Source organism: Motacilla alba, chromosome 3 (assembly GCF_015832195.1).
Source record: "Motacilla alba alba isolate MOTALB_02 chromosome 3, Motacilla_alba_V1.0_pri, whole genome shotgun sequence".
NCBI lineage: Eukaryota > Metazoa > Chordata > Aves > Passeriformes > Motacillidae > Motacilla > Motacilla alba.
This window is the reverse complement of record NC_052018.1, coordinates 29,052,425-29,077,893: the sequence shown is the minus strand read 5'-3', so window position 1 is coordinate 29,077,893 and position 25,469 is coordinate 29,052,425. Positions and strand designations below refer to the sequence as shown.

General features: G+C 35.3%; 1 protein-coding gene across 10 annotated transcripts in view; it reads right to left on the bottom strand.

Annotated features, from left to right (window-relative positions):
- The window catches only part of ADGRB3 (adhesion G protein-coupled receptor B3), a 448,620-nt gene that overhangs the window by 13,723 nt on the left and 409,428 nt on the right, over window positions 1-25,469 (bottom strand). For 5 of the 10 annotated variants that reach the window (XM_038130254.1, XM_038130258.1, XM_038130261.1 and 2 more), the window contains 8 exons: window positions 24,991-25,057; window positions 22,749-22,834; window positions 19,174-19,272; window positions 18,691-18,862; window positions 11,652-11,747; window positions 10,275-10,314; window positions 7,077-7,720; window positions 6,805-6,918 (listed from right to left, as the gene is read on the bottom strand). In XM_038130254.1, the coding sequence (XP_037986182.1) occupies window positions 6,805-6,918; window positions 7,077-7,720; window positions 10,275-10,314; window positions 11,652-11,747; window positions 18,691-18,862; window positions 19,174-19,272; window positions 22,749-22,834; window positions 24,991-25,057 (1,318 nt within the window). The remainder of the gene's footprint in view (window positions 1-6,804; window positions 6,919-7,076; window positions 7,721-10,274; window positions 10,315-11,651; window positions 11,748-18,690; window positions 18,863-19,173; window positions 19,273-22,748; window positions 22,835-24,990; window positions 25,058-25,469) is intronic. The other 5 variants (XM_038130260.1, XM_038130264.1, XM_038130265.1 and 2 more) reach the window with 2 other exon arrangements.

Below are 25,469 nucleotides of genomic sequence, written 5' to 3'. Positions count from 1 at the left end.
GAGTAAGGGGGGAAATTTTCTTGTGTCAAATGAGCTGCTGAACTAGGCACAGCAATATGTTTCTGTCCAAAAAGCTGATCCCTTTATTCACCTGCAAAACTGTGAATTATTTTAGCAACACAAAAATTACACTGAAACTTGGTAGGTTTTTCCCAAGGATCAGTTGGAGATTCTCTTGAATATTAATGTTAAAAGAATACAAATAACAAAAAACTGTAAAGGATATTATCTATGGTTTGCCTCATTTAGTATTTTGTATTTGACCAGGTCCTGCTATGATGTTTCAGGAATGATATAGAGAACGACAAATATAAAATCACATTTCTACCACAATACCTTCTTTAAGTCTTCAGTAGTTTAAGAATTTTCTTGGGAGGAGCTTATTCTGAAATCTAAAGGGTGCTGGGGCAGTGAATTCCACAATATAAATATGTAAAACATGACAAAGGAAATTATGTTGTTTATCCCTTTGACATTTCATTGATGTTCCTCTTTTTGATATTATAGGAGATATGAATTATAGTCTCCTAATTGCTCCTCACTCATCTGGTCTCCAAGCTAAAAGCCCCAAATGCTGGAGAACTGCAAGGGTCAGTAATAAAGGGAGTGTATAAAAACCTGAAGATCCATGCAATTAGTCAGTGGCTGGGAGTTAGCTGGTGTAATTCTGAAAAAAATTAGGGGTATGGGTAGGCTTCAACCCAGGTACAATTACAAATGCTATAAAAAAGAGATCAATTTAAGCAGGCGTGTGATAGACTTCTCTGTCAACTCGAGTGACAGGTATGCATTGCTGCTCTACCCTGTAAGAAGCCAAATCATGCCCATAAACTGGGGAAATTTCAGAGAAAAGTAGCAGGAAAAAGTACTTTTAGGAGGAAAGGATAAAAGAGTGATGCAGATTTGTGTAATTTTGTCTCTGGAAGAAGCTTGCACAGAACTTTAGAAGGATATAAACACTGATAAACAAAACTGGTATGGGAAAAACCTGGAAAAAAATCAGAATTGGTTTTGGGAAAAAAATAAGTTTATGTAACTATGCAATAGTTGCTGAGGGAAACAATGGAAGCCCTTCACTCTAGTCTTGAAAGGGAAGTTTGACTATGTTTTAGAGAAATATACTGTAGAGTGTTCTTGCATTGATAGAAAAGATGATCTAACAAGAATTTTCCATCTCTGATTTCTATGGCTTTTTAATCTTAATTCATAAAACCCATTTTATGTAGAAAAAGTCCTGTACCCTTCATACCACAGCCAAAATAAAACTCTGGGAAAAGAGATTTGTGGTAGTAATTTGTTTTAAATCAAATTTACTTTGTGCTAATCATGTATAGCTTCTCTGTGTAATTCCAGAACAACTTTAAACTCTGCTGAGGGACAAAAATAGAATTTCGAAGAATAATTTCCATACACCAGCACACACTAATCCGCTGGCACCAGGAAAGAGCTGCTCCTACTAAAAGACTAATAAAATCCCTCTCCATGTCTGTAAAATGACAAATGCCTGTTTTTTTCCTTATTCTACTCTGCATTACACCACTATCTGATTAATTACATCAGATACTCCTAAAGATATATTTCATTGTGCAAAGCATAATTGAAACCAGAGATACCATATTATAGAGAGAGGGCTATAACCATGCTTCCATTAATATAATGTCTTATTATCAGCAGTTTATAATTCGGTCTGAGATGAGATTTGACACACAAGATCTTAGCCTGAGGAGGATTTTTTTCCAGAACAAAAGTTAAGAAAAATCTTATTTGGCCCTCAGAAATATAAAGGTGAAACATGGAGAGATGTTTTTGATCTTAAACGCCTTTTTTATATATATAACTGAAAAACACTCTAGTTTTTGAATAGAAGGTTGTTGGCTACTAGTTCATAACATAAGCTAGACATAAAGCCAGCAAATTTTCACAAAAAAAAAGAATTTACCATGGAAATTTTAAGTCTTTAAAACATGCTAGCAAATTTAGTACGCCAATACACAGCATAAACGTAACTTCAAAGATCTCACTTTAAAAGTATTCTTACCAATTATTGTGGCCTGTTGCTCCCTGTTTTTATAGGGCAGCCTGCATATTTATTTAATCAATCAACCAAGACCTCTTGCTTTGTGTTTCTGCTTTGAGGGAAAATGCAGCACTAGTTAAATAGGCAGTGATAATATGAAGTCTGCAATACATGCTGCATTTTACAAGACTGACTAAAACTTCAGTTCTTCACATCTTCAGTCACTACAATAAACTCTGCCTGATTCTACCCCCACTTCTGTAAGATAACCTGAAAATAAGCTGCATCAATTTCTGAAGTCAGAGGACTCTGGGACCTACTCACTCAAGTGAAAGAAAGAGAGAGTCATTACAGGGCTAGACTTCATTTTACTGAGAGTCACAAAATTGGCAAGAGCTGTCTCCACAGCTTATTGAAGAATGAAATGAGGAATGGGAGGGATAGAAATCTGAGATACAGAATGCCTGAAAATAAATGCTATGTGGAAACATGATAAAGAAGAAATTCCTGTGGTGCTCATCTCTATATTTTTGTTCTCTCTTTTTTTACTTCTCATGTCATAAATCAAAATGACTTCACAACATTTTGCTTTTTTTCCTGCCTGGTGTTCTGGTACTTTATTGATGAGATTGACTATTTTAACTTTATATTTTTTCCCCTTCTTTTCCTGGTTTGGGGATTTTATTATTATTATTTTAGATCTTGTTCCTTCCCTGCTGCTTTTATCTCATTCTTCCTGATACCGTCATTTTGTTTTTTCTCCATTTCTGTCTTATTTCCCACCTTTTTCTTACTATCTTTTTTGTGCTCTTTATCTTTACCTATCTTTAATTTTTCTTTGCACTTCACTATCTTAAACATATCCCTTTATTTTCTCAGCTGTAACAGTTATTTTCTTCCTTAAGTCCCCTGTCAGTGATTTGGCCAAGGACCTACAGAGTTGACTATCTTTGAATGTATTAAGAGCTCTCATAAATGAATACAGAAGGATTATTTTGGTCACACAATCAACTTACTACACATAAAAACCTCACAGCAGAATCTGAGACAGAAAAATAAAGAAGATAAGAATCTGGAAAGAGAATTCCAGTTCTTTACGTGACAAATAATTTGTGAGGTCCATTTCTTCCCGTTCTTGTAAAGCACATGACATTTCCCCACCCCAGCCCCCTTAATAAATGTTTCTATTGCCTGTATTTGCATGTTCTTAATTTTATAATTTTTATAGTCTTTGTCTTCTTTCAGTCTTTTCCATTTCTGCTCACACTACACTAACCATAGTTCCCTTCAAAGAACCATTCTTTCTTCTTCCACAAAGCTAACAATGCAAGTCTCTTTGCAGGTATCTACTTCTTCATCCATTTTTTTTCCCAATAAAGAGATTAATTACTTTTCCTGGAGATATGCTTCCCAGATCAGCTTCTTCCTCTACATTTAAACCTCCTAACTTTCCTCTGCATCTAAGTATCTGGGAATGCAATACTCCACTTCAAAGTAATTTCATTTTAATGAGCACAACACTCAGTGTACATTTTCAGAACAAAAACCATTCCAAAAGACTGTATTGAGTGTTCTCTTCATTAAAATCAAAACACTTTGAACTGAAGGAGCAAGCCACTTTGATGCCAAGGTAGCAAAGCCAGTTTTAATCCATGCATATAAGAAATGTTCAGGAGATTAACCAGATGTTTGATTAGTCTTCCTCAGAAACTCTGTGTTGTGCTAATATGCCTGCCTGTGCCTATAATCACATAAGTACTGTTGGGTGCTTACCAAATAAAATAAAAATCACCGATTTGCACATTGCAAATCTGCACATCCTTAAATTTATACTTATCTGGGTAATACTTGTATGTAAATATTATGGTATTCTCAAAGTATCCTTTGCAAACTAAAATTCCTCCAGACATAGCAAAGCATTTAATTGTTCACATCTGAGCATTTCCTTCAGAAAAAAAAAATAGATATAAAAGTTTTAGAAGAAAGTTTGCGACAAACAGTAGGATGCATTTGACTAAATTCAGGGCATCAATATTTTTGATGGTTGTGTTTGAACTACTCATTCTGGCTTCCTCTGTGGAATCTGAAAAGAGGCACATGCACTGAGATACATAACTTACTTAATCCTGGAGCAGATGTCTAAAAATGGCCTAAAAATGGCTATTTGTCTCAATTGACTCTATAGGGGAGCAAAATGTGAAGAGCTCTTTTTCCATTTCAGAAGGGGAATGTCTACATTTAGATATTTAATGGTAGGGATGGTGGATCCTCCCTTCAGGGTTAGAAGTCAGGATATAAGTTTTTTGTGCTGATATTATAGCTATGTTCCGACTACAAGCTGATAGGAGGGGGAAGCTTGCTGCTGCTCAGGATCTTCTCCTTTAGAGCTGGTCTAGTCATTCTCTGTCAGGAAAGAGGTGGGCAAGGTAATCTTGAACATCCTGCTGCGGGATTTGCTGCTCCATAATGTCTGACAAAGCCCCGTCTTCTGAAAAGTCTTGCAATCTCCCAAAAAAACAAATCCCTTGCCCTCCCATTTTTATTTTGTTTAAGGCAGCCACAAAAGTTAATCCAGCTGGTCAGTTCCAGCCAATAACATTTTGGGTTTTACCTCAACCCTTGCTGCTTACACAACTGCATAGTAAAAACACAATCACATTCTTTATCTGGCTGAATCTACTTATCAGGATCTGCTTGAGACTCTGATTTTCTTCTACATACAATTTTCTTTCATGTTCCTATCTCAATTCAGTGCAGCACATCCTTATCTTCAGTTCAGTGCAGCACATCCTCATTGAGTAATGTCGGGAATCACAAAGGCAGACACAAAAGCCGAAACAGTTTCTTACATTTCTGATCTGACCTAGTATCTGAGCTTTTTTCCTAATTCATGGGATTATGCTGGGTTTCATGAGGTTTGCAAATATAACTGGCTTTCTGGACCAAAATACAGCTTGCTAAACCTAGTATGCTTCCCAAGTTAGAAGAGACTACATATTTACTATCTTGTAATATTTTTCTGCATTTTCTACTACATACTTATTAGTCCCTCCTGAGTGTAAAAATGATATACAGAATGGTGACTGAGAATCTATGTCTACATCCCATCTTAGTAGTAAAGTTAAAATATGATACAAATACAGTTAGAAAAATAACTTTAAAGGAGCAGTACATCGTACTGATCGATTTTCAGGCCTATATTCCAAAGTGGTGTCAGGAACTATAATGCTGTAATGCTGTGCATGATAAAGTAACTATTGTCATAATTTTTACAACTTATCTAAGATCTGTTTTTTCTTTTTTTTTTTTTAAGGTGTCTTAGATGAACTTTGTCACCGATGGAGGAAAAGAGGCATCACCAGAAATTTATATAGAGTGGGCTTGGTGGCATATTTGTCCATCTTCTCAAAGAATTACGAATCTTCCTCACACATCCATATGTCTAAAATTAGCTGGACTGTATTTAAGCCTCTATATCTGACAAAAATGATCTGAAAGATGGCATTGTAGATAGCTGGAAGAGGATACTGCTGGAAGGTGACCTTAGCTATTCTGCTTCTGGAGTTGCATAAAATTTGAGAATTCCTGTGCACCATCTAAGATCTATTAACTAATACACATGAACTGAGGGCAGCAATTTCTTTAACAATGCAGACTTGCTTTGAAAGAGCCTGTCTACCTGAGCACTGAAAGGGCAAGCATTTAAACTATCTTTTAGAAATAATTTTGAAAATTTGTCAACCAAAACAAGGATAATTTTTGCTTCCTTGCAGATCCACACACTTCATTTTCTATTAATTTTTAAGTTAAATCAACTCTTGTAAAAACTTATTGTAGTACACACACACACAACATAAACAGCACGGAAATATTTTGCTTTCAAAGCCTGTAAAAATATCTCTTAAAAAGAATATAAATGCTGATCTTCTGCCCAAGCTCTTCATAAAACTTCATCTCCATAAAACTTCAACTCCATTTTAAAAGAAATATCCATAAGTATCTGCCATTTATGAAGTCAGGTACAGTTGCATCTAAAAATTGAAAAATAAGGCTGAGTCCCTGCTTCCCTACACAGATGGGTCTGAACACTGTAGAGTAATAGCTAATGGCTTCAAGTTTGCACCATAAAGTAGAATTCTTTTCCACGCGTAACTTCTTTCAGAGAATGAATGAGTACCATGTTTTTCTCATTTGTCTTTCTCTGTCCCACAAAATGCCATGTTTCACAACATTTGACATGCTGGTGAAATGTATTCCCAGTTCTTAAGGAGGTCCAAGTATGAAATTAACTCCAGCTCACTCCTGGCTTTCACATGTAAAAGCTTAATAAGAATGGCAATATTTCATGCTTAGGTCTTAACCATTTATTTCAACAGTTTTCACTTTGAAAATGCTTAAATCCCACAGACAGACTGTAGTAATAACTGAAAGCCTTTTAAAGGCTTTTCAGTTCACTTTTACAATCTGACTGGAATCTATGATACTCCACACGAAGCCCACCTGTACCTATTGCACACATCAGTTGTACCAATGCCTGCATGCACATGCAAACAAAACTAAATCAGTAAATGGTGGAAGAATCAGTAATTGGATGGAAGAATCCAAGATTTACACCAATGAGAGCAGAATCAGACCTATCATATCTGAGACAGATATGATTGTCAGCAATAAAATGGCAAATATTTTCAACTGCATGTGCTTGCAGGTAGGGCCAATGATTAGCACTTGTATCTTGCAGGGATAGTTTTTCTTCTCATAGCAACACAGAATTTTCCAGTGGACTTTACCTGGTAGGTCACGAAATCCTCGGCAGTCGTGTGGAATGTTAAATCTCCAGAACTATATTGTTTCATACAGACTGGCTCTGAAACTTTAGTCTTGTTTTCTAGGTATAAACACTTCTGATAATAAGAGAAATATGAACAGCAGTGTATGATCCCAAACAATAATTTATACTGAATTAAAACATTAGCTTCACCCCTTAGACACAAGACACAATTTATTGTCTTATCATAAAATTAGAACAACAGAGCATGCAATTTGTTTATGCACCACTGACCTCTAAAGAGCTCATTGATATTGTGGATCCAGTCTCACTTCTTGACAATCCTGCATTGTCATCCAGCTCTGAGGCAATGAAATTCTTCACTGCTGTGCGGGGCTCAAATGGCAAACTCTGCATATGTTCTTGGGTGGGAAGATGCTGGTCTAAATTGATATTAAACTGGTCCATTACAGAGGGATTCATATTGAACTCGGGATTAACTTTGTAGTGCAACAGCCTTTCATGAGGCAAGGTATCCATGCCTATATTCATTTTGCTTTCATCTTTCAGTGATGGCTGGGTATTTACTGAGCCCCGGGGCATGACTATATAGTCGCTCTCTATCATCCGTTCCTGAGGATGGACTATGTCCATATCTGCACCTCTCAAATTATCATCAGTGCATAAATACACAGTCCTCCGCAGCTCGCTGTTGTCTTTTTTCAAGCACTGATTGGCCAGTTCACTCATACTCATAGGCATGTGGAGACCTGTTGGTTGCTGGATGATGACTTTGGAGATGATGTTTCCAGGCAAGGTTGAATAGCTCATTCCTTCTGGGTTTGGTCCCTTTTCCTCCTCTTCATCATTTAGTGAAATTCTAGAAAGTGTTCCTGTTATAGTGGCTGCTCTGCAAGGTCCAATGTCTTTATGCAGAACTGTGGGCCAGAGAATAGAATTCTTACAGCATGAAACCATATCAACCTAACACTGCTTTTTCTTGTGGCTTTATCTAGCAGTGGTTCCTTTACCAGTGCATCTTCTAAAATATTTTCTTTCCACTTATTAACTTTCATTTTATAAATATTGTTTTTGGAAAAGCTTTTCTGTTGTTTTGGGGTTTTTGTTCTCTTAATTTATTATGTACAACTGATGCTGATCTCTGACTAGCTTCAGTCATTTATATGAATTGAAACCACTTCATTTATTCCTACTGACTTCTATCGATTTTAGGTGACTTACAGCTTAAGCACAAGCTTGCCATGTGGAACTCATTAAGAGTTTTCCAAAAAAATACACTATGACATCCCTACTGCCATTATTAACTCCACATAACCTTCTGGAAAATGTCAAACAGATTGTAAGGCAGAATCATTTTGTCAATCCATTGTAATGACCTACCGTAAGATTATAACTATGAGCATGTGTTCCTAAACTCCTAAATGTTCCTTTTCACTGTCTTTTAAAAACACTTCTCTGTTAAACTGTTTTAAATAAAAGTGACAAAAGAATTACCACATTGAGAAGAAATTCCATTGGTATCAAAAAGAATGTTTTACTGCATCCAGAAAGGTTATAAAGAATATAAATGTGTTTTATAGCACAGTCATAATCCACTTTTGTTCGAGGCCTAGACCTTCCTGGGTCAAACTTGTAGCAACACTCAACGATTTTTTTGGGGGCAAAGTTTACATGTAAAAGTTACTAATCCTGTTATAAAATTCAAAATTTCCAGAAGCATTGAAGAATGCCTTCAAAAGCAAAGCATCTATTCAACCACCATTATTCATCTTACACAAGACAGAAAAAAAAAAAAAAAAGAAGAAAAAAGGAAGTCTATAATCCAGAATCTGTAATGAAAGAAAAAGGGTAGAAAACAATTAAAGTAACCGATTACTGGGCTTATTCCAGCTGCTTGCAGAGATTTTCTGGTCCTGGTTGAAAATATTTTCATTCACACCAGGGCTATTTTATACAACAAATCCCAGCTCATGGGCTGAGACAGAAAGACAGCTTCAAGTATCTAGGTATTACATTTGCATCTCTTCTGGTTGCCCAAGGGCTCTGATGACCCAGATCCCCCAGTAGCCGCCTGTCAGTTCACTCACTACCTTTTTCCATAGCAAACAGCTCATAAGACATCTGACTCTCCTTCCTCACACTAAACTAACCCTCATTTTTTTTTCCATTATGAAAAGAATAATTTGCTTCTAAGCAACTGTGCACAAATACCTGAACTCAGTGTCTGCTTCACTGTTTCCAATGACATTTGTTCAGATATTTCAAACAGTGAGTTATCCCTAATTTTTCCATTATCAGAAAGTGAGTTCAAATGGTTATCAAGTAAAGCCTGTTCATAACAGCATTCAGAGTCAATCTCCTTTAGAACACCTCTGACAAGGCCCTCTGTACTGCAGAGCTATGTTATCACAGAAGTGGGAACTACATGGATCAATGCTGGATTTTCGTCTGCATTGAATAGTGACACACAGGTATTTGTGTTACAATGCCCTATCCTGATTCCTCCAAAATATGCGTGCATATTAAAAATTATCTGTAGGAAAGAACTAAGTCTATGTAGCAAGAAACTCAGTTGGCAGTTTTTTAATGGTGGGTGACTGGAAACTCAAACTTCACCTTAATGAGATCAGCTTTCTTGGATCCACATTTAGCCAGTGAAGAGAGTGTCCTTTGGGTGGCTCATGCAGAACAGCTAAATCAGGCTTCTGCTCTGACTCACCCCATAGAGAGGACATGCTCTCTCTTTCTCTTTTCCTTTATTGAAAACTGAAGGTATTTAGGCAAGACTGTTTCCCTAGGAAAAAACTGTCCTTTGGAAATATCTCCTAGATTAAAAAAATTCTGTAGAATTTAAATAGTAATTTATTTTATACTGCACTATTTAAACAAGGTTGGCAAATAAAAGCTCAAAATGTGTTGTCTTTAATATATGGAAACAAACATAGACTACTGATTAAAGATCACACTACTGAAATATATTTAAAAAACCTGCAACTTTTCTCATTAAAGTGGAATAAAACTTAATTTGCTTAAACTATTGTTGATTTCATTTAGAGTCCTAAAAATATACCTTCTTTAAAATGAATGCAAATTAATGCATCCTTCATGTACACAGCTGTCAAGATACACTATTTTCTTTGTTGTTAAGGTAAAATGATGTTTTCACATTTGCTTGTGTACCAGGGAAGGAAAGCTTAATGCATTAAGAATTATCTTCTTTCCACAACTATTTTCTTTCTAATAGACAGTCACACCTTTGACTACTTTCCAAATGCTCAATTCTAGTTAATGGCCTTAGTAACACAATTAAATAATGTGTTCACAAAGTGACATCATTTTTCCCATTTTATTTTGTTTAAATTGATAAATATTTCCTACAAATAGCTAAACCACAGTATTCTTCTGGTTTTCACTTCACAAGGAACTTGTACAAGACTATTTGTTAGCTAAATACTCTCTCAATGTTCTTACCTGACCGACAGGCAATGTCTACATCCTTCTCAAAATCAGTCTGTAACAAGAAACAGTGAAACAGAACAGCCATTAATAATTAAAAAATAAACAATACCTTTTTGCCAACTAGCACTTCCAAAACGTCCTACTTACAGGGTCATAGTCTGTTAAAAGTGGTTTCTTGTTGCTGAGGTGAAGTGCATTGTTTTACAACAGCAGAGCTTTACAAAGTTTCCTAAAGTATAACTGGCTGGTTTTCAAAGTATGCTGCCTGACCAGAAAAAATAAAATAGGTGGGAGTATATAATTTTAATGAAATGATACAGTGAATATTTTTTAAGGTATATGGAAAAATAACTTCTACATCTCACCAAAGAATCTTCCTTAAAGAAGATTTTCATTGTAATGCTATGAAAAGAAGTATGAAAAATAGCCTGCAATACAAATTACTGTGAACAAGTGTAATTCAAAAAGTCCATCCTGTTTGAAACGTCATTAATTTGTGTAAATGAAGTCCTTATGTTATGAAAAATTCTGTCATTTCTTTCTATTACTGTAGTAGTATAAAATTTTTGTACTCCCTGAAAAAAACTATTATTTATTTCGTTATACAAAAATTAATTGTGAGAACAATAAAGAATTTAAACAGTTGGAAATCAAAGCACTTTTTCTAGTAAAACAAAACTATTTATTCTGTTAGAGAATTTATTTGCTTTTATTTTTATTTTCACAATAAGTTTATTCCATGCTAAATGTTCAGTAAAACTGATCTCTTTCTTGCTTGTGAAGTCCAAATATTAAATTCTTTTTCTGAGTCATCATTTTGAAGGGCATCTGCTTGCTGTACCTTGCATTCTTCCTGAGCCTTTCATGTCTTCAGGGCCTGATTCTGACCCCACTATTGTCAATGACAAACTGGTGTTTAAAGTGAAGAGACCACTGTGCTGTATTGATACATTGCCTAATAATATTAGCAAAATTCACTATCTCTTAATTTAACACAATAAATAGATTCCCCCTGTAGAATGTCTAGCACTTTCTCCTTCTCTTGAGAATATTTTTCAAGACTTCATGAAGGGAAATCCAACAGTACTCTTTACAGCAACACTGTGAAAAGTCACAGTATATTATTAAATTATTTTTCATTCTCTTATATGAGATTCTTTTGTCCTAAAGAACACTGGTGGAAGATACTAACTCACTGTGCTCCACTAAATAATCACACCAACAATTTAAAACTGCCTAAGATATTTAAGCAAGCAGATGATAACCTAAACAGTCTTTTGCATAGGTGTTAATATTTCAGCTATGCAAACTTGCCACATACAATACAGTAAGTTTTCCTTTCTGCTAGGAACACTTAATTCATAGTCAAAGAAGAAAATAAAAGCTAACCATGATTTGAGCATGTCCATTAGGAAAAGAACTTGAAGAATCTGCATTGATTGGATCCTGGCAATTTCTTAGCCGACATCTGAATGCATCTTGAACCTGTGAAAAAAATATCTTATACTGATTCTTGTGAAACATCATTGACTTCTAGTAGAGATTAAATTAAATCATATGGAATACAATGCATGAGTTTTCTTCAGCCCACTTCATAAATCGGAGACAATAAACATAAATGCCTATTTCTGTTATTTCCTACATTTGTTATACTTTGTGGCTGCTATAAATTTGTCAGTCTATCACATTGAGACCACACAATTAGTTTTATGTATGGCCAGAATTAGCTACTAGACAGTGATTTTATGGTATTTAAGCCACATTTGTCTTGGTGATAGATTTGGCTTTGTCTGATAACAAGATTAATAGATATATTGCTAACCATTGCAAGATAAAGTGTATCTTCTTCTTGATCAATATGTGATTCTTGAAAGACAGTTCTTTACAGTTACTGTAATCAGAGAGTTATTAAAATCAGTTCTTAACAATTACTGTAATCTCCTAATTGTACTTTAAATAATAAGTCTATTTGAAAGATATTATTGATTCCAATAATAATCTTTAGCGCCATGTACAGGGAATCTAATGCATCTCTCCGAAGAGTAAAATTCTCCAGATGAGAGAAGTATCTTCAATGTGAGCACACAAAGAACAGTGGACTTTTTGCACATAGAAGGATTTCTTGAAAGTACAAAAGCAAGATGTGACTTGGGAAACAGACACTTGGTTGGGTGATCCAATTTCTTGTTCAAATAAAGTGCTACGAATGAAATGCCTATAAAAAACTAAATTCCATTTATTATCTGTAAAAATTACTTGATGTCTTACTCAGAATAATTAAAAGGGTTAAAATTGTCTTGTACTCATGGACATTTGGTGCACAGCAGAAGAGGATAATTCATCAATTGTTGCTGGTGAGAAGTTGTCCCCTTTAAATGTATCATATTCTAATGTGAGTTATCTAGAAACTATCACAAAAGCAAAAATGAAAAAAAAAATTCTAAATAGAAAGCATTTTTTTAAAGGGCTCAACCCTTAAATGAATAAGAGCGCTTTGCAGTCTTGGTAAGTGACTGTTGCAGGTGTAGGGAGCCAAAAATAGGGCAGAAAGAAGAATGAAGCAAGATGGGAAGGTTTGGACTGATTTCAAAACACCCAGACTAACCACACGTTATAATTTAAAGTGTGCTGTATTGAAAGATTGTGATTTTAGGTCACTACACTTGCTTTGGTTTTCCATGTTTTTGATGTTAATTTAATTTGGCATCTCCCATGTCACAGATGTTTTATGAAAAATCCTTTCCTTAGGATTTTTTCTCCTGAGAAGCTGAGAGGCCTTAAGAATAAAATGTAAACATTGACTGTCTGCTGCTGTGGAATGCAAAAGGTGGATCTGTGATTGGTCTCATGAAGTTGTTTTTAATTAACGGCCAATCACAGTCCAACTGTCTGGACTGTCTCGGTCAGTCACCAGATTTTATTATCATTCTATTCTTTCTCCTTTGTTTGCAAGCTTTCTGATCAAATCCTTTCTTCTATTCTTTTAGTATAATTTTAATATAATATATATAATAAAATAATAAATTAAGCCTTCTGAAACATGGAGTCAACCTTCTCATCTCTTCCCTCATCCTAGGACCCCTGTGAACACCACCATACTCCCAGTTGCTGCAAATTTAATCCAAGTCTTCCCTCACTTCATCAATGCTGAAGTTAGGTCACACTTCCGAATTTTATACTCTTGGATAAGCACTGGCACAGTGATTTGACAAAATATATAATAAAAGATGCCTCCTTCAAAGCATCCCCACCTGTGCTGAATCTCATCTCCAGGCACATGATGCTTGACCCCAAAGCATTGTTACTTCAGAACATATTGCTTATCTCACTCCACTCTGTACAGTGGGCCTCCTAATTTTTGGGACTCTTTGTTCATGGAGGTTCCCCAGTTCTAATAGGTCAAGAGATCTCAAGAATCTCATGTCATACTTTCAGTGCCTTCTACATTAAAGCAGTGAATCTTGATTTTAGGATCCTCTTAAATGTGCGTGTTTCTTACAATGCTTCTGAAGTGCAAGCAGCATATGATTTGAACATGTTAACGGAATGTAAAATGTAGCATTATCCAGGATACTGACATATGTTTCAATTTCTAGATGTCCTCACCCAAGTCAGAATCAAAATGGTTGAACTTTCTAAATACCAACTTACTCTTCTAAACTGCTTGTTCAAAATTGTTGTTTGAGTATGTAAGGACTGTGCTGTCTTTACATTTTACTTTGAAACATAATCCTGTTTTCCCCCCTGCCTTTTAACATCAAATTACAAGATTTTCTTAGAGCCAGGCAGAGAAGGAGAGACAGATGTGATGAACGTGCAGATACCAGGGAAGTAGTTTCCTTAGCAACAGTAACCAGCTCCAAGCTTTTATAACTTATCCTTGCTCTACTCATGTACTTTTTATTTTTCTCCTGCAATTCTGAAATGTGGGCTCTAGACGCCAACAATGAATTTAATCCAAATGCTCTCTGCTCTGCAGAGCACAGCTATAGAAAAAAATTACATGTGGGTTCCTCCCATCACCAGCATTAACCTAAGTTACTAAGTGCGATTCAAATCAGCTTTAAAGCATCTTGTGTTCAAGTAGATCAGGCAAACTGTTTAGCTGAGATAGATAAGCCTCAATGCTGATCCCTTGTATCATTCTGTGATACATCCATCACCATCTTCCAATGCCCAATTAGGTGTTTAAACAGCAAGGTGAGGAAAAAAAAACAGAACGACTCTAGACTCTCTGGGCTAAGAAGGCAAAATGAAGCAATAATATCTAACTACTTTGCATTTTTCTTCCAAAATTTCCAAATAGTCTATGAAAAGTCTTATGCTTAAAAAGTATCATATTCTTTTTAGATGTTAGGAAATAGAAGTATAGAAAGATTTAATGCCTTCACAAAAAGCACTGAATTGACGGTGGACAGAAATAGATTACACATCACTTAGTCCTCTTCCAGTTGTACATCTGAGTTTGTGAATATCCCTGGCTTCCTAACGCTGCTTCTGTCACAAAAGGTCTTCAATACAGTGTGTTAGAGAAAGTAACAAATATTTCCATACTTTATATCAATACAAGTAAGGAAAAAAATGGTCTTTTATATATAATTGTAGAAGTCTGTCTCTTTTGGTGATGTAAAGACAATAAAGGCATAGTAAAGTAAAGGGCTGTCCTCTTTGTTTGAATTTTATGGAGATAATATTCTTCCCCACATTTTTTCCCCCCTGACAGTCAGAATTATTGTTTTGCCTGTGCTGGCATGCTATAAATATTAGATCAATCTTATAGGCTATAACTGAGATAGCTTTCTAGCTGTCATCAAGAGTGACAAATATTCTGGCAGGATTTCCTTGACAGGCACTGGCAGAGCTAAATGCTTTTGCAGACAACCAAAAGTACCAAATTATTCTTTTAGCTGGAAGGCATCATGTGCAGGGCAAAGATGGCATTGCCCACTGTGCATGATGGCCACTCTCTTGGCCTGTACTTACCTGAGAGTCTCTGGAGCTGGAAAGCCAGACTCCAGAGTCAGATTGAAACATAACTTACTGGACTTACATCTCTTTCTGTGTAGTAGACAACTATGACATTGCTGCTACAAACTGAACCAAATAAGTTTGAAATTAAAATTGATTCAAGAGCATCAACTTTTACTTCTTTGTGCTTCTTGAAGCAATTTCTATGAATTTTCTTTTCCCATATGAAAAATATCACCTTAATTAATTCCTCAAATGTTTTGACCAGTTTGCAATTTAAATCTGGAGGACTAAAGAAGATGGAATGTGTTCTGTCAAATAAAGTTCAATCAGCAATATACCTAGGCTTCTTTGTCTTCCACCAACACCACTACCATCATTTTGGCTGGAGATAATCTGCTGATTAGTGAATAAGTTGTCTCTGTACATTTACTTCTGTCTAAGCTGTCACTTAGGCTGAAGAAGAGTCTCCTCCATTTTGATAGGGCAGAACCTCATCAAACCTTGGTGCTTTTTGGGCCTCACTGCGAAGTCTTCCCATGAAGAAATTTTTTAAAAACATCATGTAAATAGATTATTTCGCTGCTTTATAAAATGCCCTTCTTCTAGAATTTTCATGTTAGAACTGCAAAGTGTAACTGCTAAGACTGACTTGCTGGAGCAACTTCAATTAGCTGTTAAATGGAGTAATGATTCTTTGCAGCTATTTTTATGTGTATATGTGTGTGTGTGTGTGTGTGTGTGTGTGTGTGCAGGTTTTCCTAAACAAGAGCAGTGAACAAAATTAACTGTTATTAGCTGATTTCCTACGCATAAACCTAAAGAAAAGATTTGTCTAGAATCATACTTACAATCCAATATTTTTGCATATTGCTTACATTAGAACATTAGAAACGGTGAGCAAAAAGTGGTTGCAGTCAAGGTATCCTACGAATTTGCAAACAGAGTTTACATATAGAAAAGACTAATTCCATCTCAATCACCACAGTCCTACCTGTGAGTATGGTCAGACAAAAATGTTTCTATGAGATGTTCAGCATTAGTGAAACATTCCTTGGGAATGAAGCATTTGCAGCAAAGAGCTGCCATTAGAATAGGAAATCTATCTTTAATTCGAGGCTTAGAGCATTGTCGGAAGATGTCTGTTGATTTTAATCTTTCATCAACAGTCAAAATACATTTTTTTCAAAATAAGCTTCTGTATTACTGCACTGATGCAAGTTTAAGTTCTGCTTTATTATTTTTTAAATTTTATTTTATATTGTACTATGCTAAACTATATCAACAATTTTACATCGATTTTAGTATTTTTTTGACAAAATCAATGACTAAGAACCAGGTATATGTTTCAGCCTCTCTGGATCCTTACAAAAGACACAAGAAAATGGAACTACAACAGAAGGAAATGGAATTAGAACATCAGGACAAGAAATGAATTGGGGAATTCAGACTGGACATTAAAAAATGGTTCTTTGCCCTGAGGGTGGTCAGTCACTGGAACATACTTGGTCATGTCTCCAAGCCATGGTCAGAGTTCAAGGAGTGTCTGGACAACTCTTAGTCATATGGTTTAGTTTCAGGGAGTTTTGTGAGGAGCAGGGAGTTGGACTTAATGATCCTTATGGGTCTCTTCCTACTGACAATATTCTACAACTCTGTGACAGATAATGTTGTTCATACTGCTTTAGTTTTGAATGTTTCACCTGCAACCTTGAGCAAAAGGTATATATTTTAAAATAAAAATGATTCTGTAGGACAGTAATTGGGAGGTTGTATGCACTTTCTAGGCTAATTAATAAATCCCAGTGAGTACAAAAATTTCACACAGAGGAAAACCAGTATGAAACCACTATCCTTTCTACTGAAAATAGATGCAGTGTCTTACCATTATACTAAAAGAATATATGAAATGAGTGCTTTCAGATTTACAGATGAGACTACCCTCTTTCCCAGATGTAAATCCTATTGGGAAAGAAATTGCTGAAGAAAATAAGGGGATTGCAAGACAGTTCTACATAAAATAGATTTTTCTTGAGTATTATCTCTTATTCTGCACCTATTTTTATCCTAAACAAAAGGAAAGGTCAAAGGAAGAAAAAATAAAAGGTATTAAATGAGGTAAGCCCCTTCCAATAGGAGAGCTGATAAGCCAAGAAATATAAAAGTTCATCACTCCTAACAGAGTGATTAAAGTGAGAAAGAATCAGCACAATGTAAGGTGCTAATTTTTACAAGACACTGATTTTTTCTTTAAAAATTGAAGAATTCATTATTTGATAAGATAATCACATATGCATACTGTGAAGGATAGTGATATAAATCTCATGTGAAGTGGCAGAATGCTGAAAGAATTGAATAAGTTATGTTACTCATAATTATTTTTCATTAATATACCAAATTTCAGTGTTTAGAGGGTGTCAGTGGTGAAAAATGAAACCCCTGTGTGAGATTCCTCACTCAGCATTGACAATAACCTTTCTTGAAACATCTTCCTTGGTTATTTTTTAGTCCTGAGGTTTTCAAATCCCTTGTCCATCCCAGGGAAATATGCTGGACATTATAATCTGGTTTGCTGGTAAATAATCTGAAGTAGTAAATATCCTGAAGTTGATACAGGACTAGCACATAGGTATGCCCATGGACCAGGAGCTAGTCTCCAGTCCAGCTCCACCTGCTCATTTTTGATGGAGGGCCCCATTACCACAGACCTGCCAACAAAGCTTTACACTACTGCTCTCAAACCCATCTCAGTAAAATATGGGGTTAGTTAGAAGGTTAGGCAGGTTAGAGAAGCCATCACCAAAACCAGATTAAAGGGCACTTGTGTAGGAGCTTTGCCATCAGATTTCAGCAGTGATTAATCCTGTGGCAGGGGGCACTGAGCTGTGAAGGGCATGGCAGGGTACTGCTAGTCCTTGCTGTTCTCACAGCACTCATCTGTCTTCATTCTTGCTGTCTCCATAACTTTAGTATGTACCTGAGTTTGTGGATCTGAAATGGTCGATCTTCACCAACATAACACATTATCTCCTTGTGCCCTCTTTCAGGGACAGTAAAAGCTGGAAAAATGTTGTGTTTGATCCTGTTTTAGTGCATGTAAAAATCTGTAGCTTTTGACAGGGCTTCAGAAGGGCATTCATGTTCATTTTTCCTGTACTCATTGGGAAAGACTAACTCTTAGAAATCAACTGTACTTGGGATTGATTAAAAGACACCTTGAATTAAGTTGGTAAAGTTTTATACTGATATTTTGCACTTGGAATTAACTTATCTTCCCCCTCTCTTCCCCTTTTTCTCTTCTTCTCTTTCACTTGTTTCTATACATCTCACCATAAATTATTTTTCTCTTTATATGAAATATATTTCTGCAGAGCAAGCTGTGTATAACATTAAAAAGCAGTTGAGAGATTAACAGGAGCACAGCCCTTCCCAGTTGGAAAACTGGGAAGCCATTTCTCACCTCCCTTCGGAGAACACAATGGACCATGACAATAACAAAGCCTTGTAATGAATCAAATACTGCAAAAAGTATCTGAAATAATATTGATCTTTTGTCTGTCATGGCCAGAACTGCAGACATCCAAGTCAGTGCTAGAAGTGGCAACACCACACAGGAGCTCCAAAGGGATGCCCTAGTGAAAAAAAGAGAAAAGCAGCATATTGAAAAAAATATTAAAAGCTCACTATTTAATAATAGATATTTAAGGATGTCACTTTATCAATTTAACTTGAAAATCATAAACAAGAATGTAACAGTTGTACTTTACATTCTAAAGAATATCCTGTATTCAGTTAATAAACACATTTGCAATTTAAAAAAAAATATTTAAATGTGCTTAGCACTTTATACAGTGTTAGCAAACACAGTTGTCATCATCAAACTATTGTCTCACATGCACTGTATAAGATTTGTAACAAGAAGATGTAAATGATCAGGACTAACATGGCATTACTGGCGGTGGTGGCTGACAAAGCTGTTGTTGAAACTACTCCACACTTGGCACATTTGAGCGTCAAACCGCTATGAGGCTCACTCATCTGACTGCAAACAAACAGAACACCCACAAAAAGAACAAAATATTGAATTGTCACCAAAAAAACGTTGCTACTGAAATTTAGCTTTTAAATATGACGTCATGCAGAAAAATTAAATAGACTTATTCAAGATGAACGCTCTATATTGTTGCAAAACTGTATTTCATACTTTACATTACTGTTAGCTTTACATGTTAATGTTACGGGGCTTAATTTCATGCAAACTCTATTTCTTCCACTTAATCTAAAAAAGGCCCCAAATGTGATCAAAAACTGCTCAGTACACTGAAGTAAACATAAGCACGTGCTAGGATAGACACACAAAGTGAAATCCCTCTATTCAGACCTGATGAAAGACTGCTGCATCCAAACATGCTTGAGAAAGAGCACAGGTCATTAAAAGAGAAGTGTGAACTATGGACCATTACAGAACATTAACAGGGAAGGAAACCTGCAAAATTTATTCAAGCCTCAAATCAGTATGTCCATAGACAGATTTTCACTAGTGACCTGCATGGCCCACTAATATCTGGAATGGTTTTGTTCATGTCATGTGAAGGTCTGAATACAGGGCTTGAAACATATGGAATCTGATGAAATAAGTATCAGTTGGTACTAAAAAAGGGTGACCTGTTTTGCCTTTTTATACAACACAGTACACAAGCATTAAGCTCAAAGCATTTTGTATGGACAATTGTACCTCTGCACCTGTCAGAAGAGTTAAAGGACAAAACCTGGAATTTAAGTTTTCCATACAGCATGCAATCAACTTCTCGAATCAACTAAAGAAATATTTTTCCTATTCCTTCTCTTTCTGCTATCAGAAATGTGAGTAACCATAGCTGAATAAGATGTGGCACAGCTGGCAGGAAGGATGTTATACTTATTCCCAGATGGAAAGTGGTCAACATGGTGAAGATAAGTAGCATTTTGGGGTTTTTCCCAGATATTTCAACCAAGTGAACTTTGCTATTGTGAGTGCAACCCAGCACTCACAATATTTTTAATATACTGTCCAAAACAACATTGAACTCCAGTGTTTTCCACTTTGAAAAACTAAATGAAGATTTTCCATTAAAAAGTGCAAAGTATATTTCCCACATAAAAAGGCAGTTTCTTCTGTAAGAAAACAGTGAGAACCAAGTTATTTTATAAGATGATTTTGGGGTGAGAAAACAACTCAGTGAATCCACATCAGCTGGTACCAATTAAAAATATAGATTAAAGAATGAACTAGAAAAATGCCTTTGGTAACTATAAACTAAGCTTGTGAAAGTACTTTCTGCCTTTGCCTCGCAGTGCTTCAGCATTATTAGACTGGATTATTCTCTTTACCTCTACAAAACTGCTCTGGATCTTGCAAATAATAGTAGAACTTAATGTGTGTATAAACCAAATGTAATTTTCAGCCTGGGTATTTGCATACACTTTGTCTTTTACCAGGAAAGGGATTGAGGTTATGATTGAGATCCATTAACATATTTTTTCACACTTGTTGATTCTCCATATGCTTATTAAGGTGATAAAAAGCATTTGAAGTTAGTATATTTTGCCCCATTCACTTGTTTTAAGTCCTAGGACTGAACATTTGACTGAACTTTTGACAAATATAAGTTCAATGTTTGCCAGGAAGCATGAAGTTGCCTTCCTGAGAATGGCTGGCAAAAGATACTTGAGGAATGAGTGACAATCACCTTTCTAGAGGAGATCAAATGATGAACCAATTTCTATGCCCCAAAGAATGACTCAAGAGATGTCATCTGCCAAGTAGTATCAAGGAATGCTGTTGCTAAGCCACCATCTCATAATAACACACAAGTTAAGATTGTTTCTCATTAGGGTATCTACATATTTTCCCAAAATAGCTAGGTTATTTCTAACAGAACAATCTGTGATTCTTTATCCATTTATTTTAAAGATAGATTATTTAAAAAATATTTCTTTACTAATTTGCACAGTTAGAAAGCAAGCTATTTGTTTCATCAAGAAAATAAAGTATAAGCAAATAACCTACAACAGAGTAGCTGGGAAAAAAAAAAAAGAAAAGCAGTTAAATATAAGTTTGAATATCCCTACAAAATTTACAAAGCCAAACCTGTGGCTGTTCTATCGCCTTATATCACTGAAATTACAGCATATGTGAATTTGAATAGGTGATTACTAAGTCATTTCAACTTTTGAAATAATTTGGATAGTTTATAATAGTCTAGATTTTACTAGGGTTATTACAGAGTTCAGAATGTTGATGGAGCAATGTAGACAAAAGTAAGGTTATGAAATTAATACTTTCTTATGAAAACAGATGAAAACAGAAGAAATAAAAATACAGGGTTTGGTACATGTTTGTCAAAATTATTGTGGAAGAACTGAAAACCAGAAACACTTGATTGCATTAATATGAAATGCAAATCACACTAGCTAAAGTATTTACTGTAAGTGTACTCATCAAACTTATTAGGAATGCTACTGTTAGTTACATGTAATAATGTAATTTTAAAATAATTGAAACTGAATCTGCAATAACTTTGTGCATAGCAGTAATACACAGAAAAATGAAAATACCATCATTTATCATTGTTAAAAATGCAGATATTGGTGGAATTAAACTACAACCTGGCCCAAAATACAATACTAGAAAATACAACTGTAAAAATCATTATTCAAAGGTTAAATACACTTTCATAAGCATTGGGAAGGTGATGATGCAGTTATGAAATATTTTTCTCCAATATGTATTGAATCTAGGTTTGCTGCTGCAGTCCTTCATTGTCACTCATTTAGAACAGTTTCTGATACCACCACTGTCATAATCTTTTCTTCTCTTGATAAGAAACAGAATTTGTGTGTAAATACAAGTAAATAATCAATAAGACATATTTACATTTTTTTTTCTTTTTTAACTCTTAAACTACGGGGATTTTTTTACTTTGATGTTCTTTTACACTAATTTACACTAAATACATCTACCTATGTAGATGTTATGTGGATGAAAGAACAAAGGCAAATTCTTAATGTAGTCAAAATGGCTATAATAACATTGACCTATGTAAGGGGTATATTACTGTAAAATACATTTTATAACCATTAACACAAATGAATAACATTTCTTGCCATGGTATTTTAATTTGACAGCTAGACAAAAATAATCAGTCCCTTCAGTACACAGAGTTCACAAAACTGTTATCCTAACTGCAACAACTTTACACATGTAATCACCTTGTGAAACCTCTGCTCAGATTTGTAAATCCTCATGCTTATTAACTTAATACTGTTGTACTTGTGTTTTGTCATATTTAGTTTTTTAGTTTCATTCCCTCAGGATAATGCAACAGCAGCTTTTGAGATTAATAGAATCTGTTAGAAACACTGTTACACTGGTATAAAAGTTCACAGCACAATCAAAAGAATTTTTGTTGAATATCTGCAATTGAAAACTGGTGATAAAATATTAATGTGCTTTAAAATAACCCAGTTGTTGCTTACCCCGCTCTGTGTTTGAGTTTTTTATCTAGGATTCCATCTCTGGAAACAAGTTTATTAAATACCAAAATGCCAATCACCATGTTGACCTGTCAAACAGAAAACAAACAGTTGATCTTTCAGTGCCTAAAATAAAATATTGTATCCTGGTTGAATTGTATTACAGGCCAGCAAAATAACTCGTCTTACATTTCTGAGCATTCCTTCAAAAATTGTGTAGCAACATCCCTGAACACATCAAAAGGCTGCGACAAAAAGGTGACATACACACACACACTGCAACAGGCTTGTTTTGGGATCTTGAATTATGCCTGGTATCAAGCTATATATGTGTACATATGACGGCCAGAAGCTTGAGTACTATAACTTTAATATTTTGTCAGTTTTAATTGCACCAGTATATATATCCTATTCCAGGAAAGCTACTGCAATTTGAGATCTCTGCACAGGGAAGATCTAGTCAGAGCATAGTTCCTTTTTAAACATTTATGGCCCATGTGGGTGTTCCCACTTATGCGGGAACCTGCCTGTGGTTTTCCATATCTTCCTGCACCTAAATCACTGTCTATGTCATTCACCAAAATGTCAGTTTTGAGCCTTGTTTGGCTGCAATTTACTATTTTTGTGGACCAGATAAATTCTTGGGATGTCTGTTTAGCCCCACTAAAATAAATGGTGTTATGATCACATACATGGGTGGAAGATCTAACCTAAAAAAATTTCAAATGTTTTAGCTGTCGGACTTTGGCACTTAATGGACATATTAATGGCATTTAATGGACAACTTAATGACTGTTATTATCCATTTATATTATTGAACTGAACTCTTTTAACCTGTCTCTGCATGGCCCTACAAATAGGTAATACCAATTTTTGAATCTATAAAATGCATGTTCTTTTTTAAAATTTATTAAAGGAGGAAAATCCTTTTTTCCTTTCAAACTGTTTTTTCAAAACCTGTGCCAAAATACCTAATTGTTGCTAGTCTGCCCTGCCAATTCTTTTTCAACTTTATTTTCAGCATTAACATTTTTCAGCTGGTGTTATATAATTCTTTGGCTTCAAACACTTAGGCTTAAGTGGCTGCATGGAACAGCTCCTTTCCACAGCTACCAGCTAATGCTAGGGCAAACTGCGACTGTGAACTTCCAACATCTCTGAACAAAGACTTGCCAATTAAACAGAGAACATACAGTTACTTCCATGTGAAAATTATAACTGGCTTTTTGTAAACATCCTTGGCTCCTCTACCATGACAGGGACTGTGAGTTGTACAAAAGGATCCTGGCTTGACTCCAGGCAATGATGAGAAAAACTCTATGGGAGTAGTAAACATCCATTTCAGGAAAATTCACGTAGATTAATAGTTTTATCTTTGATGACTAATAAAACTGATTCTCTTTTACAAGAGAAAACCAGAAATAACCAGTGCTGATAGAGTTATCACAGTATAAAATTTTTGGAGTGGGGAGAGGAATTAGATTCAAAATCTGTATGGGAAAAATGCGAAATAAATTGTTGTAAAAAATCCATACAGACTGCAGAGCAGATGTCTGATAGCCGATGGCACAGGTAGGATGTAATTCATCTTACCCTGAAGTAGACAGCTGAAATACTTCTGATGGTTTGATCTCTAAAAGTATGTATTTTTCTTCACTGACATTGAAATATGGCTGGGATAACTGACTTAGATGCAGAAATCTACATTGCAGATAGCTACAATTAGGCAGAAATGAATCCTACACCTAAATGCATGTCCAGAGATGTGGAAGATCAATACACAAATGAGTAACATTTCCCAGCTATGACAATGATTTCTCTGCCTTCAAAAACAGTAGCCGTGGAGAACTTGCTGGCAGGTTCCACTCCTTCTGTTGCTTTTGCTGGTACAGCAATCCACTGCCAAGCAGCACTCTATCAAGACTGTCACAGAGATTCACAAGGCAGTGACAATTGCGTAGATGCTGCTGATAATAACTCAGTGATGCCTGTAACAAGTTTTCTGTGCCGCTAATCAGTACATTATTCTTTCACAGTTTACTGTGTAAACATGGAGAGATAATTGGTATAAAGAAGTGATATAATCAAATGAATCATGCATTCAAAATACTGAAGGTATGTTAAACAGCAATGATCTCAGTATTTACAGCAAAATGCAATGTTGCTGTATATCTAAGCTTTTATAATGGGCGTAGCACTTTCTATCATTTTGTACAAAAATAGTGGGAATTATAGTAATGTTTACCAAGACAACAGCAGCTGCAGGTCCAACGAAAGCATAAAGTAGCCCTCCTTCCAGAGACAGCCAGCAGCTGGAAAGAACATTAGAGAAGAACTAACACAAATTAAAAATAAGTATAACACACTGTCAAGAAAGCATTAATCATTAATACAGCATATTTTTCTGATGTATGAGATTCATATGCACACACAAAAAAAGATCTGCTGTGTTGATATGAAAAAGTAGAGACAGTGAAAGATGGAAGTGAAAGACATTTCCATTACCAGTGGTTAACATTTCAAAATCTTTAATGTGAGTTATACATAAACTGAAATGGCCAAAATGTATAAAGACCACAACAGAAAGTAAGTTTGCAAATATTTATTGAATCTCCTCTAATCATGTATGATGAGTTAACTGAACAGGCCTTGCCAAATAGGCATCTAGAAACATTTCTAGCTTACCATATCTGACAGTTCTATACTTAAAAGTGATGAAATGGC